This window comes from Mustela lutreola, chromosome 1 (assembly GCF_030435805.1).
Source record: "Mustela lutreola isolate mMusLut2 chromosome 1, mMusLut2.pri, whole genome shotgun sequence".
NCBI classification, from domain to species: Eukaryota; Metazoa; Chordata; class Mammalia; order Carnivora; family Mustelidae; genus Mustela; species Mustela lutreola.
Genome location: NC_081290.1, coordinates 153,228,434 through 153,247,935, shown reverse-complemented (window position 1 = coordinate 153,247,935; position 19,502 = coordinate 153,228,434). Strand labels below are relative to the sequence as shown.

The 19,502-nt window shown below is 42.5% G+C and overlaps 2 protein-coding genes and 1 long non-coding RNA gene across 4 annotated transcripts in view; 2 read left to right on the top strand and 1 right to left on the bottom strand.

Moving 5' to 3' along the window:
- The window catches only part of PRSS51 (serine protease 51), a 22,442-nt gene extending 19,125 nt beyond the window's left edge, over positions 1 to 3,317 (top strand). Inside the window, exons 3-4 of the mRNA XM_059166478.1 lie at positions 2,160 to 2,266; positions 3,263 to 3,317. Of these exons, the coding sequence (XP_059022461.1) occupies positions 2,160 to 2,266; positions 3,263 to 3,317 (162 nt within the window). The remainder of the gene's footprint in view (positions 1 to 2,159; positions 2,267 to 3,262) is intronic.
- On the top strand, positions 1,306 to 19,502 carry LOC131833586 (serine protease 52-like). Of its 2 annotated transcripts, XM_059177037.1 has the most exons (8): positions 1,306 to 1,670; positions 2,160 to 2,325; positions 2,566 to 2,658; positions 5,945 to 6,088; positions 13,454 to 13,649; positions 14,466 to 14,707; positions 16,046 to 16,188; positions 19,216 to 19,502. In XM_059177037.1, exons 4-8 carry the CDS (start codon positions 6,064 to 6,066, stop codon positions 19,483 to 19,485), a joined length of 876 nt encoding a protein of 291 aa, XP_059033020.1. In that variant the 5' UTR covers positions 1,306 to 1,670; positions 2,160 to 2,325; positions 2,566 to 2,658; positions 5,945 to 6,063; the 3' UTR covers positions 19,486 to 19,502. The 2 variants fall into 2 exon arrangements, with proteins under 2 accessions (XP_059033020.1, XP_059033029.1); XM_059177046.1 differs by lacking the exon at positions 2,566 to 2,658.
- Positions 16,440 to 19,502, bottom strand: part of LOC131833637 (uncharacterized) — a 29,614-nt gene continuing 26,551 nt past the window's right edge. Inside the window, exon 5 of the long non-coding RNA XR_009354560.1 lies at positions 16,440 to 17,631. This is a non-coding gene — a long non-coding RNA (uncharacterized LOC131833637). The remainder of the gene's footprint in view (positions 17,632 to 19,502) is intronic.

Sequence of the window (19,502 nt, the reverse complement as noted above, 5' to 3'; positions counted from 1 at the left end):
AAGCTGCTGGAATTCTCAGAAATGTACCCCCGAGCTTTCAGCTTCTATAATTTTTAGGGGAGTTTAGAAAGGCAGAGAGGGTGCCCAATATCAACATAGAATATTTGGCATGTTGATCTACTTAATGTGGAAAACAAGAGTCATTTTCTCAGATACTTGCTATAAGGGTTAAGTGAGATAACACTGGCAAAGCCCTGAGCACAGGATACTATACATGAAAAAGCTTAATGAGTAGCCTGATATCTTTAACAGCCCTAAGATAAGAGTGCCTTATAGCTTTCAATTCCATTCTCTGGGATAAGCACTAGATGATTCCATATAGCTAATTTCCATTTGTTCTCCCCCCCCCCCCCATTTCCCTACTGCAGATGCCCTTCCCTGGGTCAGGTAGGCCGGCTCCTAGGGACCAAAGTCAGCTGAGACCCTGAATGTTACTTGGCTTGCCCTCAGCAGTGTGAGATACTGATACTGACAGAAGGTATAGGCAGGAGGTGAGGGAGCTTGGAGGTATTTCCTCCCTGTCCCTTCCCATTCAGACATTGTGCTGCCAGTGGTGGAGACCCTCCTTGACACCGTGCCTCCACACCTGCTATTCTTGGTGGATTCCAATAAGTATATTTTCTCTCCTTGTCTTACCTTCTCTTGCCTGGAATGCCTTCTACATATGGGTCTTTTTAAGATGCCCATAATTTGGGCGCCTGCGTGGCTCAGTGGGTTAAGCCGCTGCCTTCGGCTCAGGTCATGATCTCGCGTCCTGGGATCGAGTCCCACATGGGGCTCTCTGCTCAGCAGGGAGCCTGCTTCCTCCTCTCTCTCTCTCTGCCTGCCTCTCCAACTACTTGTGATTTCTCTCTGTCAAATAAATAAATAAAATATTAAAAAAAAAAAAAAGATGCCCATAATTCTTTCTTAGTCCTTTCACTAAAGTACTTTTATTCGAACTTTCTGAGGAGAATTCTGTTTCCTTCTCTGGACCCTCCCTAATTGATACACTCAGGGTTATCTCCCTTCACCCTGGGGCCTGCAGCTTTAGAGCCCTCAGAGGCCTGCATGGAAACTCTGCGTTAGGGGAGTGCTCAGTGGCAGGTCCAGCAGTGGAAGGATGGGGAACACAAAGACTTCGTCCACCCCTCTTGACAGATGAGCTATCAGCAAACAGGTAGTTCCCTCATGGAAAAACATATCCGAGGACCCATCTTGCGCCCCTGTCCAAAATGGAATCTGCAAACCCAGGGGTTGAGTCTCTGTAGCCTTGTGCCCAAATGTTCCGAGCAGCCTGCAACAAGAAAGAATTAGGGCACAGCTGAAATCCAGAAGGGAAAGGAAACGGGCTAAGATCCACGGGGAACAACGTCTATTTCTTAATCTGTCTCCTGCCCCAAATAGCTCTACTCTCCTCCCCCACTTGTGTTTACCGTGTCTGTTTCTTTCTCTGGCAGCAGATGCCACCAGGCATTAAAGTAGGTCACAGAGGGCGGTGATGAACCCACAAAGGCCCTCAGGCCACGACCTCCCCTGACCTCAGTCAGAGGAGGGCTCCCGGGTCTGGAGCCAGGGGGCTCCCGGGTCTGGAGTGGCAGAGCACAGACCCAGGGGACCCCGTGCTCTTCAAGACCCCCTGGCAGGGCCCGAGCTCCCTAGAACCACAGCGGGGTTCCTCAGTCCAGCCTGTGAGTGGCAGGGACCTGTTCTGAGCTGGCAGCAGAGAGGACAGCACTGGGCTGGGCCGCAGCCCTCCCTTCCTATCCTGCCCCAGCCCCTCCAGCCCCTCCTACCGCAGCCCTGCGGGAGTGCCCTCAGGAAGGCCCCTTCTTCCCAGGACAGCCAGGGAACCACATGCTCCTGCTGTTTCCCCTGGGAAACCCTGGCGTCCTTTCCACACAGACCCCCCAGGGCCAAAACCAAGGCTCCCAGACTGCCCCAGGGGCAGTGCTGTGTCATGGGTAGAACGCAAGTTACAGAGTCAGGAAACTGGATTTCAGCCCCAGTCACCTGAGGCTTAGGGCAGTAGGAGCTTGCCCAGAATAACCCAGCGGGGAAGCAGCAGAGCCCGCGCCCACAAGCCGCCCGCGTCTGCCTCCCTCACGGCCTGACCCCACAGCCCTCCTTCAGACCCCCCTGCCCAGCAGCCAGTCCTCACGTCGCCTTTCTCTCCCCAGGTTCTTTCGGAGCACGGCTTTGACCTGATCATGACCGACATTCGGGAGGGACAAACCTACTACGCGGAGGATTACCATCAACAGTACCTGAGCAAGAACCCCGATGGGTACTGCGGCCTCGGAGGCACCGGAGTGTCCTGTCTGCTGTGTGTTATGGTCCAAAAAGGTATATGTAGGAGCCCTGGCCTCCAGTGTGGCTGTGATGGAGCCCAATAAGTAAATAAGGCATAATTACATAAAGAATTAATTAAAGTTAATCGAGGTCATAAGGCTGGGGCCTTGATGTTGTAGGATTAGTGTTTTTATAAGAAGAGAGGCCAGAGTGTGTGCTCTCTCTCACTCTGTCTCTCTGAATCTCTTCCTCCCTCCATGAACACTCACTGTGGACAGCCATGTGGGGACACAGTGAGAAGCTGACCTTGTGCAAGCCTGGAAGAAGGCCCTCACCAGGAACTGAATAATCTGGCACCTTGATCTTGAACTCGCAGCCTCCAGAACAGTGAGAAAATAAATTCCTGTTGCATAAACCACCCAGTCTGCGGCATTTTGTTATGACAGCTGGAGCAGACTAACACAGTATTAAAAGATGATTTCCCCCCCACAAGTTTGGCCCTTGAAGTCACAGCAAAAAGGCCTTCAACAAACTGGGCAATTCTTTTATGGTTCACATCAGTGGCTTTTTCGAAGACTTTTATGGCTTTAAAAAAAAAAAAAAAAAAACAACCTCTGATTTATTCGGTATAATTTATATTTATTTAGCAAATTCACCTTTTTAAGCTGTATGGTATTATGAATCCTGACAAATACCAACAGCTGTGTAACCACCACCACAATCCAGACACAGAAACTTCCTATCCTTCCCAAAAAAGTTCCCCTTGCCCCTAGAAACCCATCCCCTTCCCCAAACTTCAGTCCCTGATAACAACTGATATGTTCTCTCAGCCTTCTCTTTGTCTTTTCCAGAATTCCATCTAAATGGCATCATACAGAGTGTAGTGTCTTGTGTCTGGCTTCTTCAAGTTAGCATAATGAATCTGAGATCACGTTGTTGCATGTATATATGGGGTTTTTTGTGTTTTTGTGTTTTTGTTTTTGCTGAATAGTGGTGCTCTTGTCTGGATCACAGTTTTATCCATTCACCTGAGGAAGGACGTGTAAGGTTTACCAGATTTTAGCAATTATGAATGAAGCTACTATAAACATTGTGAGACTTTATGGCGGACACGTCTTCGTATAATGGTGTTTTGATAAAAGTGTGAATTCACCTACTGATGTGCTGGGAGATTTGGGGATTCTTTGGGGTCTAAGTAGATAATGCATATGCTGTGTTTTCTTGTTCTGGACTCCGGGACCAGCCATGGACATGGTGTGGTTAAGTTGAGCAGGATTGTGGGTGACACTGGGATTTATTTCTGCCCTGTTCCACCTCATACACACAAGCTCTCCAGGCCCCAAAGGATAAAAACATTTATAGCCTCAATGAAATTCAACTTCATGCTGTTTTCCAAAGAACAGCAGTGAGGAGGCTTTCTCTCCCATTTCAGGCCCCCTTCTAGCATAGAAAAATATGAGCTAAGTGGATGAATTCTGATGCTTTGCTTACAGCTATGAGAAGTATTGTAAATGCTTATTGTGTGAAAAGTCTATACCCAATAACATGAACTAACTTCCTAGTATTTCATCTGCCTTTTTCTTATTCTGACGGGATATTTCCAAGAGTTTTAAAGATAAATTTTAAAGCCTCAAGACAGTCAGGCAAAGAAAAATGTCTATAGTCATTTCCCCTGAAATGGAAATCCATTATGTATAGAATTTTGGAGAATGTTTACATCTCTAGCTCCTTGCCAGTCTTTAGTAATAATCCTTGCTCCCCATATACCTGTCATATGCATGGTGATTTCTTTTGAGAATTATTCAGTGGCTGCATAGTAGGGAAGACTGTTTATTTAGATTTGAGCTTTATTCAATAAATTGACCTCTTTCTCCTGCTCAAATTTGTACATTATTCCAGCTCAATGTTTTAGTGTACCATTTGAAATTGCCAATATTAAGACTATTTTGGAGCTACTAAAACAGCAATTATATATGGTTTAACTTGAAAGTTCCCATAGGGTGCACCTGGGTGGCATAGTATGTTAAGCGTCTGACTCAGTCTCAGCTCAGGCAGTGATCTCCTGATATCAAGCCCTGCATCAGGCTCTGTACTCAGCGAGGAGTCTGCTTGGGATTCTCTCTTGCATTCCCTCTGCCCCGCTCACTCATGATCTCTCTCTCTCTCTCTCTCTCCCCCTCTCTCTAAAATAAATAGATAAATCTTGGGTTGTCTGGATTGTTCAGTTGGTTAAGCATCTGCCTTCGGCTCAGGTCATGATTCTAGAGTCCTGGGATCGAGCCTTTCATCATGTTTCCTGCTCAGTGGGAAACCTGCTTTTCCCTCTCCCTCTACCTTCCCCCACCTCAAATAAATAAATAAAATCCTTAAAAATAAAAAATAGAAAATCTCAAAAAAAAAGAGATCCTGTAGTTCCCATACACCTTGGTATTTTTGTGCATGTTTTATGCCCATCTAGAATGCCATCATTAGTTTCCTAGGACGGCCATTACAAAGTACCACAAACTGGGTAGTTTAGAACAACAGAAATTTATTGTTTGGGGTTCTGGAGGTCAAAAGTCCAAAATCAAGGTGTCAGGAAGCCATGCCTTCAGCTCAGGTCATGATCCCAGGGTCCTGGGATCAAGCCCTGCATCGGGCTCTTTGCTCAGCAGGGAGCCTGCTTCCTCCTCTCTCTCTGCCTGCCTCTCTGCCTACTTGGGATCTCTCTCTGGGAGGGATCTGTTCCAGGCCTCTCTCCTAGCTTTGGGTAGTTCCTTGTCTTGTGGCAGCCTAACTCTAATATTCACTTGGTGTTCTCCCTGTGTATGTGTGTATCCAAGTTTTCCCTTTTCACAAGGACACCAGTGATGTTGAATTAGGGACCAACCCTGCTCTAGGACAACCTCATCTTAACTAATTGTATCTGCAACAACTCTATTTCCAGATAAGGTCACAATCTAAGGTACTGTGGTTTGGGACTTCAAAAGATGACTTTTGGAAAGACACCAGTCAACCCATAACAAATGCCTGTCTGTCCCTCCTTAATACCATTTCTCTTTGTAGCCTGACTCAGCCCAGACAGAGCTTATTTTCTCTGGAGAATCTTCCCTAATAGCCTATTTCCACCATCCACCATATACACATGTTCCTCCCAGATTGGGTTGGACACCTCTCTACAGTTCACAGTGATACACTTATGCCACTGTATTGTTGATGTCTTTGGTCACATGCCTCTCCCAGATGGGTAAGAGCTTCTAGGAGACAGAGAACAAATATTGTTCATCTTTGCATCATGTCACAAGCCTGTCATTTAGAAAGTGCTGCATAAAATGCTAGCTAAACTATTGAACAAGTGAATGAACTGTATCAATGAAAGCCACCCTGCATGGAGATGTACTTTATGCAGGTCTTGCTTTATACAGTGCTGGTCAATATACCCTCATTTGCCGGAGCCTGTGGAGATGCAATTAGTAGAGAGAAGACATCAGTAGAAATGATATTAGTAGAGAATTAAAATCATGGGCTTGGTATTTGCCAGGTCCTGTGCTAAGATACACACATTATCTCATTAATCCTCCCAACAATATAATGTTGTATCATTGTTATCGCTATTGTGCAGAGGAGTAATCTGAGGCTCAAAGTTCAGTAGTTCCTCTTAGGTTCCCCAGGTGATGCAAGTTCTCTTATTTAGGTGTCTGAGGCTATCCTCGCTCTACTGTATCACCTGAGCTATTTGGACCAGAAGCCTCGGATCCTTTCTCCTAGGGAGTGGCTTCAGCTCTTTTGTCCTGATCCATTAGTGAACCTGAGATGCCTCGACTTAGGATCCCAACTGGTAAGGAGGCCTCCTACTCTCCTGCCCCTGCCCCCAGTTCCAAACTGACCTCCACATCCCAGAGGATTGGCTCATGGAAATCATCAGGTCCTGGAGGCAGGATGCCACTTGGCTGCTTTGTCTGGACCATGGCTGCTTCACCCAATGCTCTATTGTGACCCTGATGGTCAGGCTGTGAGATAGTAGACACACAGAGCAAAACTCAGATTTGGTCCCACTGAAATGAATTTGTACAGTCTCACCCGAAGGCTTTCTATTGACCTGAGTAAAGACCAGGGCCAATGAAAGGATGGAGGGATGGAAAAGCAATACTCTGCTGCTGGTTGCCCTGCTGCTGCCCTGGATACACAGCTCCCTAGCATGTAGGTGGCTCATGGTGTTTTTGTGTCTGCGCCTCACTGGGGCCCTTGCTCACTGGGGTGCAGGAGGATCACCTGGGGACCTTGTTCAAAAGGTCACGTTCTAGGATGCTGATTCCACAGCTCAGTGTGTGTGTGTGTGGGGGGGGGGATCCAGGGAACTGCACTTTTATTAAGTCCTTAAAGTGAATCTGATGCCCTCCGAGGCACCTGGACCAGACTTTCAGATCACTGCTCCCACAATACCTTCAACTTTGAATTTATATGTGGAGTATGTGGAGGAGACTGGGGTGTGTGTGTGTGTGTGTGTGTGTGCGTCTATCAGTCTGTCTGTGTCTCTCTGTGTGTGTGTATGCATGCATGTGTGTATTTTATGTGTATGTTAGATCCCAGAGTTTTCCATAGTGGATGGCTGAGAGGGGTAATCAGCCTTTGAGAGGGGTAACCAGCCATCAATCTGGAGATGAAACTAGCCACATTCCTACAGCTTCAAGGTCATGAGTAAGGCTGCTTTCTCTTTGAAAACATTCTGAAGGATCATGTAGAGCCTTATTGGCCTAATGCAAAACAGTAACTTGATATAACTATAATGAAGGCAGTGTATTAATAGCTACTATGGATTCCCCCTGGGTTCTAAGAATTTTTGGAGACTTGTGTTATGTTCAATCAGTTGTTGGTTGGCAAATATTATAAACCTCTACCATGTGCCAGGAGTTGTTTTAGGAGTTGGTTTATAACAGAATGGCATATTCATTTCCTATGCTCAGGCAGTTTTACTATCTAATGAGGGGAAGAACATATTAAACATATAAAATGAGTAAATAAGTTAATTTCAGTTCTTATTAAATGGGCTTATATGGGCTTATATGATGGAAGGCCTGTAGGTGGTTGTTGAGACTCTACTAGTAGGTGGTCTCAGGAAGGCTTTCAGTAAACCTCAAAAAGGCTTTGAGAGGGGCACCTGGGTGGCTCAGGGGGTTAAAGCCTCTGCCTTCAGCTCAGGTCATGATCCCAGGGTCCTGGGATCAAGCCCCGCATCGGGCTCTTTGCTCAGCAGGGAGCCTGCTTCATCCTCTCTCTCTGCCTGTCTCTCTGCCTACTTGTGATCTCTCTCTGTTAAATAAATAAAATCTTTAAAAAAAAAAAAAAAGGCTTTGAGAGCCATCTGATAATAAGGAGACATATTTCCAAGCAGATACGACAGCAAGTGCAAAGGCCCTGTGCAGTGAATGAGCTCAGTATGTTTTGGAGGCATACAGATTGATGGGGCAGACAGAGTGAATGGGAAGGGGTCACTGAAGAGAGATGGGCTCAGAGGGACCAGTGGGGTCCAGATCATGCTGAGCCTTGTAAAGGCAGAGGAAGGACTTGGGATTTTATTCTGGTTACAATGGGAAGCCATCAAAGAGTCTAAACAGGAGAGTGAGAAAGGAGAGGTACTTGAGAAAGAGACACCGGTTGCTGCAGAGGAAATGTGTGCAGGGGCAAGAGTGAGTGAGTATGAAGGTGTGATGGCCTGGATGGGTTTAGAGGCAGCAGGCATGGAGGGAAGTGGTTGGTTTCTGGATATCTTTTGATAATGCTGACTGGACTGGCTGATGCATTGGATGCCAGGAGACAGAGAAAAGGAGGAGTAAAGGATAAGTCCCAGATGATATTTTTGCCTAAGCAAACAGATGCAAAATATAACTGTGGGAAGCATATAGGAAGGCAGATTTGACTTTACTGGGGTCAAGTAAGCTGAGAATTCTATTTGGGCCACATTAAGTGTGAGGTGCCTCTTAGACATTCTTGTGAGTAGGGCAGTTGGTTAAAGAGTTGAGGGCTAAGTGAAGAGATCTGAGAGGTCAAATGTGAGATCTTCTGTATAAAGATGATATTCAAAGTTATAGCTGACAAGAGATACCCCAGGACATACTTTGCTAAAGTGCAAAGAGAGAGAGGTGGTCTGAGAATTGAGCCTTGGATTTTGGAAGGAGAGGAAGATTTAGCAGAAGAGCATAAATATGACCATCGATGTAGGAAGACAACCAGCAAATGCTTTCTCCCACTAAAATTTTGTCCAGAGATGACCTCAGATTTCACCAGGGGTTTTGGGCAAAACTCAGACCTCTTTCTCCTTGATCCAGATTAGGGTGAAGCCAAATGCCATCCCTCTAAATCAATGTCACATGAAATGTTACATTAACTTATATTTGTGTTAAAGATGAGAACACTGAAGCTTAGAGATGTTAAATCACTGGCTCCAAGTCACACAGCCAACAAATAATGCAGGCAACTCAGAACTTCTGATTCCAAAACCCATTTCTTTCCCTCTTCGCCAGGTGCCCTGCCAGCTAGGACAGAATCAGGAAGTTTCATGCTAAGACCAGAGTGCATTTTGCACATTTGAGTCTGTCTCTCTGGTCCTTCTTCTCGTTCTCTCATAGTCACCAACATATCAGTAGAATCTTTAGGGAGAAAGACAATTTGTCTAAGATAGCTTGATAGTATGAGCAAGAGAAAACACTTTGGACTAAAAAGCTGAAATGAGACCTTGCTATCTTAATCTGCTTGATCATATCCCTGGGTCTGGATCAGTCAGTCACTTGGGAAAAATCTAGAGTCTGAAGTGATTTCGTTCAGGTGGGACTTGCAAAGGGACATCTCTGAAACACCCCCAGGAATTTTGCTCTGTGGTGCTGACAGACCCAAAAATTCATTTGGTTCTCTATCTACAGAAAATAGAGCCCCCTGGGCTCCCAGGGATTCTCCTAAAATTCACAATCACAGGTCTTTTATTTTTCAAGTCAGTCCCAATTTTATGTAATTTTCAACAAAGTTGAACCATTAACATATGAAAATATAAAAAAAATTAGTATATTTGCATGAGACTTTTTATGTAAATACATGGACATTTCAGTATGCATGACGTTTGGCAGCCTGATATCAATATCAATAAAGCATTTAAAACATTGTAATTGAAGTGATATACCTCTTAAGGAAAAATTAATAAGGAGGCTAAAATATATATATTTTAAATATAAGAATTTAAAGATAACATTTTACATTAATGTAATTCAAGTAAAAATATTTCCCTCTCACCATTTTGAACTGTAAAAGTACAGTGTGTTAGAATGGGAAAGAGCCTTAGAGATAATCTTATTAAATCCCCTCATTTTTAAAAGTTTTTATTTAAATTCCAGTTAGTTAACATACAGTGTAATATTAGCTTTAGGTGTGCCATATAGTGATTCAATACTTCCATACAATCCCTGGTGATCATCACAAGTGCACTTCTTGAGAAAACTAAAGACTCTAACAGGTAGCCTGTTCCCCTATAGAGAAATTCCACAAACAATATGCAAATATTTAACACAAAGAATATATAATTGGGCTCTGGACTCTCCTGAATTTCACCTGCACAGTCTCAGATTGTCCAGATCAGCCTCAATTCTGTGCAAATACCAACAAAGTGGAATATAACAATATGGCAGAAGTTTTAGACTTCTGTAAGATGTTTTATATCATCTGTAGTTTCTACCCACTGATGGTGGAGCTGAACAACCCTGATAGCTCATCTTTAAGAAAATCCTGCAAGAGTCTGAAGGCCCTTCTGAGTCTTCTTTCCTTTCATGTTTCTTGTAAGGTTTCTTATGTTGGCCACCCATCTCTGAATATACTCCATTTGTTAATGTTATTCTTGCCCTTGTGGCTCCAAACTGACAACCATTCAAATGTTGCCATCTATGAAGTAGAGCACTTAGCAGTGATGTCATGTTATCAGCATCTTATGGTTGATATTTTCGTATGAAAACTTCCAAGCTCCCTTCACAGTCTAGAGCTTTGGATCTATTATTTTTCTATCTGGAGATGCAAGACTTTTATTGAGTCTGATATTGATGCCCATGCCCAGGATTCAGATCTGGCCAGATAACTTTCAATCTCAATTCTCTCATTTGTAATATTAGTTCTTGCTCAGTTTCATGTCAGGCCTTATTGTGTACTTTTTCCCCAGGTTTAAGATGAGTTTTTACCCATTTAAATTTTAAAGGTATCTATTAACACTAGCCTGGTTTGGTATCCTACTGCCAATCTAACATCCCCAGACCTTTAGCAAAAACTACTGATAGATCATAGTCCTTTTTTCTGTTGCACTTAGATGCACCTTTGAACTTGTCTTACATAGAGGACTGCAGATAGCCACTGCCTCCCAGTCAGTTTTAGCTCTCCAGGTGAAATCTTTTCTCCATCTCACTCCAGAATTGCAGGTACACACGAAGTTGAAGACCAATACTTAGGATATAATGTCTTAACCTGTTTAATGTTCACCTTAGAGAGCAGTCATCAAATTGCATACAATCATTTTAGCCAATAAGATTCTTGAAGAATTGAGCAGACACTTTGTTGAAATATAGACATACTGTGAAAGCTATGGGCAAGAAGCATAAATAATTAGACTTCAGAACCAGACACACGTGACTGAAAAATCCCCATCTGCTCCATACAAGCTAAATAATCATGGGCAATCACATGATGTCTCAGAGATTAATTCTTCAACTATAAAATGGGAATAATAAAATATATCTTAGAGTTTCTCTGGGAATATTAAGTGTCTCACACATATGCAAAATGCAGAAGCTGACTCATAAGTAGGTATTCAATAAGAAGTAGTTATTATGTTGCAAGACTGATATATTAGAGATTTTTAACCATGAATCCAATCTAAATCTTAATCTTCAGTAGTTTTGTTTAAACTTTCACAAATCATTATCTTATTTAAGTATTTAGAAAATTTCCCAGAGGTCCAACTTTGCTTTATTGTAGATTAATTCCAAGATTCCCTTTTTGACCCTGAAAACTCAACATTTTCATTGGAGGTTGGGGTTCAGGGTCCTGGCCATGTGTGGTGTTCCACTGGGAATGCTGAAATGTCTTTCTTGACAGGAGCAATGTGGGTGAGGAAGATATTCCTAAGCAACAGCTCCTTATTCTCTTTGTATCTTCAAATGAAATGACACCTGTATGAGCCACTTATTCTGCCCCTGCCCAAGGCTTTCTGACTTAGGAACTCAAAGAACAGCCAATTCTTTAGGTGTGGGGTGAGGGGGACACAGCATTTTGAACTAAAGTCCCTCAATTCCTGATCACCCGTACAGGTCATTAGTATGTCAAAGATTTTACCACTGATATTGAGACCTTTCTGTCCACCCTGTCCATCCATCTATCCACCCATCCATCCATTTATTCATAAGTATGTATTGGGTTTCTACCACATACCAGTCTCTAAATCAGATAATGAGGAAACAAAAATTAGCAAAACATGCTTCTTGCCTTCATAGAGATTAGAATTTAATGGAGGAAATACACTTTAGCAGTTTCACAAATAGTTAATTTCTGCTGTTAGTGGAAGGTAGGTTGTCAGGAAAGAAAGTTATATGGAGGGTAGCTTATATAATCTTGAAAGGCAAGGAAGATTTCTTAAAGGACTTTATAATTGAGCTAAAATGTGAGGGATACACAGGAATTAAACACAGGGTACATAGGGATAAACAGGAATTAAATTAAAATGTGAGGGATACACAGGAATTAAGCAAAGAGGGGCATATGAGATAGGAGCCTGTCTTTCTGGTAGAGGCATGGAGAAAAGCCCTGGGGTGGGAAGGAGCATGGTACTTCTGGGGAGCTGAAGGGCCAGGAAAGTTGGAAGAGAGAAACCCAAAGGCAGAGATAAGCCGTAGCAGGGCTGGTGTTTGGCAGTGATGGTGACATGCATTGGTTGTGGGAAAATGTAGTAATAATGAGAGGTGTGATGAGGGTGACATGGTGGGGACATGTGGTGGTGAGGTTGTATGTTGTGTTGTGTGGTGGCAAGGTTGTGTGGTGTGGTAACCTGTGATGTGGGGATACGTGGTGGGGATATGTAGTACTGGTGTTGTGTGGTGGCAGAGTTGTATGGCTATGGTGATATTTGGTGATGGTAACATGGGTGGTAGTGATGTGTGGTGTGGAGGTGGTTTGAATAGGTATAACTTCCATATTATGCATATCTGTGGAAATTTTTGAATGCCATTGTCTTTTCTCCCCCATGCATAAGCATAGTTAGCAGTTAGAAAGCAATTTGCCCAGTGGTAATGAAAAGAGATTCTGGAGCTAGACTACCTAGTTTCAAATCTTGGTTCAGTTACAAACTTTTGGGTTTTGGCTAGCTGTCCTAACCCTAACAGAGAATTAAACTGTTTTGTGCAAAACAGAATGGTGCCTGGCAAGTAGTAAGCACTCAGTGTTTTAGATTTTATGATATTTATTTTTCTCATTACTCAAATGACATTTAGAAGACACCAAAAGATCTCAAAACAACCCTACCACATAGAAAATGCCAAAATTTTCATTCCTTTTAAGGTGCAATTGGAATCCCTAGAATTAAATTAAATGAAAAGCAGTGCCAATAATCTCAATAGGAAATACAGGACAGCAATCAGGAAGAAAGGGGCTAATCAATTTCCCTTTGCCTGTAAAACTTCTGGTGTCTGTGTCATCCAGGTATAGAAATTGAAAATATAAGTCCAGAGCTAAGGAGAAGGATTTTATGGTCTATACCAAGGTACCATACCACAGCCTTATTTTTCAGAGGACACTGAGGCCTATTTTCAAATAAATGAATATTCCCATTTAGGCTTCCTTACTGAGCAGCAATAAAAAGATCCAGCTCCAGGGTTTGTGGTAGTGTCTTCCCACAAGCCCTCAGAGGAAGACCCTTCCAAAAAGCAAAGCTGTGGTGAAAGAAGGAGCCATTGTTCCCGATAAACACACCATTACAAATGTGATGCCTTTCACCAGCATTAGGAAGCATCATTCTTGTTTGATGGATCTCCCACCTGGTGCTAGTTAACCTGGCTAAGCCACTGCTATCTGTGTGCTGGGGAGGCAAGAAGAAGGGGCACTAAACTTAAGTTTCTTCCAAGCCAACCAACCTTGACAGTGGAGCCCTGGTTCTCTTGTCCCTCTTCCTTCTTTTTGCTTTCAGTGACCTGTGGCCAAATAAAAAGTAGCAGGCCTGAGAAGTCAGAAACTTTGGAAATCGTAGGCGGGGATCCTGCAGACATTATAGATTTTCCATGGCAGGTGAGTATTCTTCACCGCAGGAGACATATCTGTGGAGGCTCAATCCTGAGCAGGTGGTGGATTTTAACTGCGGCCCACTGCTTCATAAACAGACATAAGTAAGTATTCCAGACAGACCTGTTTTAACTGATGTGCTAGGATATTTGTCCTTACATCCTTATTATTCTCCTGGAAACTCCATCCAAGTTTGTCAGTCTCAAAACGAAATACCAGGAGGCTAAATATATGCCTGTGTGATTGAATATCACACTTTGCAGGTGGTAGAGATACTGTTCTCTTCCTAGGATGTTTTACGTCTCATTTCATGGGACCCAGATGGTAGAACAAATGTTCTTTGGACTTCTCGGCATCTTGCCAAGTGCATGTGGTCCTGGTCCAAACCTTTGGAAAATACTTTCCTAAGCATTTGCATTACTTGGGGAGAAAATGAACTCGACAGTGGCCATGGATTCCGAGAATCCTAGAAGGGATTGGGATCCAAGGGGAGGGTCTCAGGCCCGGCTGCATGACAGAAGTTCCTGAGATGCTGTCTTAGCTCAGTTCCATGCATCAATATCTTTGAGAAACTTCCCAGGTGTGTGTTAATAGCTAGTCCACCCCTTCCTGCAAATCAAGATCAAGTCCCTCAGTTACTTGTACATAGCACAACTTTCAGACAGTTGTTAATAAAATTTACTATTGAATTTGCCCAAAAGGCCATCAAGGCAAAAGCTGGTTGGCAATGTGGCAAGTCTGGAACTCGGGTCTGTCTTCTTCTGCCCAGTCAGGGCCCAAGTGCATGGCCCCAGCTGTCTCCATCCCTCCAGCTCTCAGGATCACAGTCTCACACTGGTGGAATTATTTTCTCTTAAGGCTCACCTTTTTTGCCTTCCACCACTTACCTCTTCGTTCTCTTTCTTTTGTTTTGACATAAGATCTGACTTGGAGATTATACATAGTGCAAGAAGCACTGGCACCAAGAAATCGAAGAGGATGAAAGTGGACAAGCTAATTACTCACCCTTATTTTGACAGCTGGCTCTTGGATAATGACATTGCTTTGCTCTTGCTCAAATCTCCGTTGAAGTTGGATGCCGAGAAAGTGCCCATCTGCCTTTCAGAGGTCACTGACATAGAGAGCTGGCGAAATTGCTGGGTGACTGGATGGGGCATTACCAGTGAGTTACGACAGCCCAACCCAGTGGGGGATGGCACCCTGGTTGATGTTTTAAATGAGAAAGTAAACTCTGAAGGCTCTGCTAGCTCTGAGAAGTCTGCCTGGTGGGTTTGGAAACTTCTGGTTTTTATTTAAAGACCCATAATGAGCCTTAACTTCAGTCCACATGTGAATCATCCTTCCTTGGCCTTCCTGGGTTCTTGTAGCAAATTTTATGTCCATATTGTAGAACACAAACCCTGAACAAGGACTCAGTGATAGGCGAGGAAGAAGTGTTTAGAGTCCAAGGGTGACTTGGAGGAATTTGGGGGAACATATTGATGGGCAAAGGAGTGGCAAAATGGACTGGGCTCCAAGAAGCCTACACTAATGTCAGCAGAGCAGCTCGGTTCTGATCCCCTGTAACAAAGGGTTTGGTGGCCCAAATATTTGAAAACTACAGATCCAGGCCAAGGAGAAGGGGACAAACTGAATATAAATTTGTCCTTATAGAGTCAACCTGTACCCTACACCCATCACTCCACCCAGCTAACTCATAAAATTGTGCCCTTTTGTCATTATTTTGGCAAATATGTCTTACTCTAAAATCTAAAGAACAGAAAAAAAAATTCCAAAAAAAAAAAAATTCCAGTCAGTGTCATTCTTCTAAGTAGACACACAAATGACAATACATTAATCCCCACATGGTCCCAAAGCTCAGAGTCTGTTTAGAATTCCTCATTGGGAATTACCCTTGGAAGCTTCTCATGAACTTTAAAAAAGACCACCTTCTTAATTTAAAGTTCCTCTGTGTCCCTCAGCACATATTCATTGATCCTCTTCCAGGCAGTGTTCTAGGCTCCGGGAATTCAACAATATACAAAAAGGGAAATAGCCTTTCTTAGGAGAATAAACATTCTAGGTATTAGGTTCACCTCTTAGATAGACAGTGAATTACTCAGAAGCTCTGACATGATTTAAATCCATCTTTATGAGCCATGGGCACCAGGACAGAACTTGCCATCAGGAGTTTTCTTTACCTTTTTATGGATTTAAATGAAATACCTTTTTAGGACTACAGAGTTAGCACCTTCTGCAGAATGAGAAAAGTACACTGAGACTGGGATCCAATAGATACCCAGTTGTGGGGAGCTCTGGATTCAAAGAGGATGGGATTCAGTGTCTCCTGAACACCTCTCTACCCTTACTAAGTCCAGATTTGGGTAATTCTCTAAGCTATACGGTAGTTCCTTTGTCACTGAGGTGAAAAGATGTGATGGTGAATGGGTGCTTGACCTCAGCCCAAAAGGACCACTTTGAGCTCAGGGGCCTTTCCCTATCTGCTTCTTCTTTGGGTCAGTTCCTATGAAAAGTATGAGTCAACAGCTAAACAAAGTCAGCCTCAACCTGGTCAAATGGGAAACGTGCTCCTCTGTTATGTATGTGCTCACCAGGAACATGCTGTGTGCTAGGAATGCTGAAGAAGGGAAGGACGCCTGCCAGGTAATGGAGCTTGTCCCTTGTTTGGAGAGGGACTGCCACAGAGGGCTGATAAATATTTCTGGGATAATTTGCTCCCCTCTACCCCCTCTGGATAAGTTTCCTAATGGTACTGTAACAAATTACCACAAGCAGGGTTGATTTAAACAATGGAAATGTATTCTCTTATAGTTCTGGAGGCCAAAAGTCCAAAATCAAGGCATCCGTAGGGCCATGTTCTCTTTGGAGGCTCTAGAGGAGGATACCTCCTGGCCTTTTCTTACTTCTGGTAGTTTCCAGCAATTGGTGGCATTCCTCAGCTTGTAGGTGAATCATTCCACTTTCTGCCCCAATCTTCACATTGACTTCTCCCTATATGTCTGTCTCCTATTTTCTCTTCTTCTAAGGATTTCAGTTATTGGCTTAGGACCCACCCTAATCCAGTAGGACTTCATTTAATTTAACCAAATACATTTACAACAGTCCTATTTCTAAATAGGCTCACATTCTGAGGTTCCAGATAGACTTGAATTTGGAAGGGATGTTATTCAGCTCAGTACAGATGCTTTGTAACCAAAGGGAGACTGTGTGGGATAGTGGTTAGGGGTGCAGTTTCCCGTAACTTCCCTCTCAGCTCCTCTACTTACAACCTGTGACTTCCCTCCAGGCCTGTGCTTTTTCAAATTTCCTCGTCTGTAAAATGGGAATGTTAAGAGTTCCTACCTTCAAGGACTATTGTGAAAATTAAGTGAGTCAATGTACAAAAGCACTTAAAACAGTTCAGAGCAGAGGATGGTCATAGTAAATTCTATAAATATAATTTTTTCCATTGCCATCTCTTACACCTGTTCAGTGCTTAGGAGTGTACAAATCGCTTCCACAAATACACAAAATGCCAACTAGCCCTGGGATGCAGGTTTATTTCAGATGAGGAAACAGGATCAGAAAAGCTCACAGCCCTACAGAGGATACATTGGCAAGTTAAATTACAGACCCAGAATTCTAAGGAAGGCACTCTGTCTTCTGAGATTAGAGCCATCTTTTGGGTTCTAGTAGGAGCAGGGCTTCAAATCCATCAGCCCAGCCTGGTCATGTCCAGACTTGGCTAGTTCAACAGCTACAGAAATGCTGAGAGCTCCTATTGAGTACAGGCTTGTCAGATAACAGGGGAGTACAGGGCATCAGAGGTGTTGTTTCCTTCCATCCACACAGCCATGTTGCAGGAAATTTAGTTATTATCACATCGAAGAGCATTGAAGCAGAGCCCTAAATGCTGAAGAACATTTTCACATTGTCTCAGCTAAATGCTCCCCCTGGCATACAAACCAAGATCTGTTGGGCTTCAGAAATAGAAGGTCTTAACTGTGCTGCTGTTCTGCCTCATATCCTTCACGTAGATCCCCTCATCTCCACAGAAGAGATTGTAATTCTCCATTTTCAAGAAGGGTCAGGGGACGTTCCAATGACCTCACAGAATTGGGTAAAGAAGAGTTTGGTTCAAAGTTAGCTGATGGGCACAGTGATCTTTCATGATAACAATCTGGTTTAGAAAAAAATCAAAGAAACCCCTATCTTGTTTATTTTGTCTTATTTGTTTTGGATTTGGGGGTTTTGTCATACTACTGAATGGTACTTCTTTCCAACTTTTTTGTGTCTCACTTAACATTTTCAAAAATAAGTCTTTCTAAGCTGTGAAACAATATATAATAAAATAAATAATAAAATAAATAACAGCTAAGTATTCATATTTGCATACTCAAGGCTATGGACAATTATATTTGACTAAGGGGTTGCCTCTGCATGGCTAGAATTAGAAATTATATTTATTTCATTTATTTATTTGAGTGCATGGTAGGGAATATTCAAATGTTATAGATGGATGTACAGTGAAGCAGAAGTTTACCTCTTAACGCTTGTCCTGTTCACTCCCCAGAGAAACCATTTTTACAGTGTTACCTTTTATCTTTCCTGAAATAGTCTTTCCACATATAATCATATGTGTATTTATATATAAATTCACTTAATTATATAACTATGGGTATTCTTCCTGTTCTTTTTCCATATCTGAGATTTCTAATTTTTTTGATGAAGGCACATAATTTTTAATAGAATTTAGTAAGTCACAGAGATGAAAAGTATAGCATACAGAATATAGCAAATAATGTTGTAATTACAATGTAATTACAATTACATTGTATGGTGACACTTAATGTCACTGTATAATACATAGAATCATCACATGACTATGTTGTGCACCTGAAATTAATATGACATTGTATGTCAACAATACTTTAAAAATTTTAAAATAAAGAAATGGCCCAAAGATTTGGGGGCATTGAAAGATTGTGTGTTCCTCAATTTTCATATCAATGATGCCATTCTCCTTACTTGTCCTTATTTGACAATCTTTTTCATGATACTTTAAAATTCATAAATTGTTTCAAATTTAATGTTTTAAACCACAATATAACATGTTGACTCACTTTTGGTATCTTTCGCATTTTATATGTATCAGTTTATGTACTTGCTGTATTTAGCCAATTACCTATTATGAGGTATAATGGATATTTATTTTTGTTTTTTACTTTTTGTTATTATGAACTATATAGAAAGACCAAAATGGGTTGGCTGAAAGTAGATTTAAAGTACAAAAGCAGTGAGAAAATTGTAAGAATTCTGAAAATCAGTGAAAGTGTTGAGGTAAAATGGATTAAAAAAGCACTCATTGGTACATCAAAATGAACACATGTGACTTGATGCTGCTGCTGCTGCTTCTGCTGCTGCTGCTGCTGCTGCTGATGATGATGGATATTCTTTTTTTTTAATCAAACTATCATTCATTGCCATTGTTTTTGATCAAATTGTTTGCCACTTTGTCTGACAGTCATGGGGCTGGGAGTATAGTCATGCAGTTGGAGAGTCTAATCAAACTGCCTCTCACCAAAAGACACTATAATGCTTTTTGCCTTATGCCAGTTGTCCACACCTCAATAGGCTATAGAAGTAATTTGTTACTTTCCCTTCCACTCCCAAACAACTTTTTTCTCCTAGGGTGACAGTGGGGGACCTCTGGTTTGCCAGAAAAAAAACAACGAAAGCATATGGTTCCAGCTGGGCATTGTCAGCTGGGGAGAAGGCTGTGGCCGGAAGGAAAAGCCTGGGGTGTATACGAAGGTGTCTAATTATCTGTTATGGATTAACACGGAGACCACGCTCTCAGGAAGGCCTTATATGCATGAGCCGGACTCTGGGTACAGTTTGCTTCAACCACCCTGGGCCATCTTGATACTGTATTTTGTGATACTTCTATTACACCTGTGATTAAACACTGTAGAGCC

Coding starts and splice junctions, on each gene's coding strand:
- LOC131833586 (XM_059177046.1), top strand. CDS start 6,064: ATGCCTCGACTTAGGATCCCAACTG. Junction 14,708..16,045: donor GACTGGATGGGGCATTACCA/GTGAGTTACGAC, acceptor TCTTTGGGTCAG/TTCCTATGAAAAGTATGAGT. Junction 16,189..19,215: donor AAGGGAAGGACGCCTGCCAG/GTAATGGAGCTT, acceptor TTTTTCTCCTAG/GGTGACAGTGGGGGACCTCT.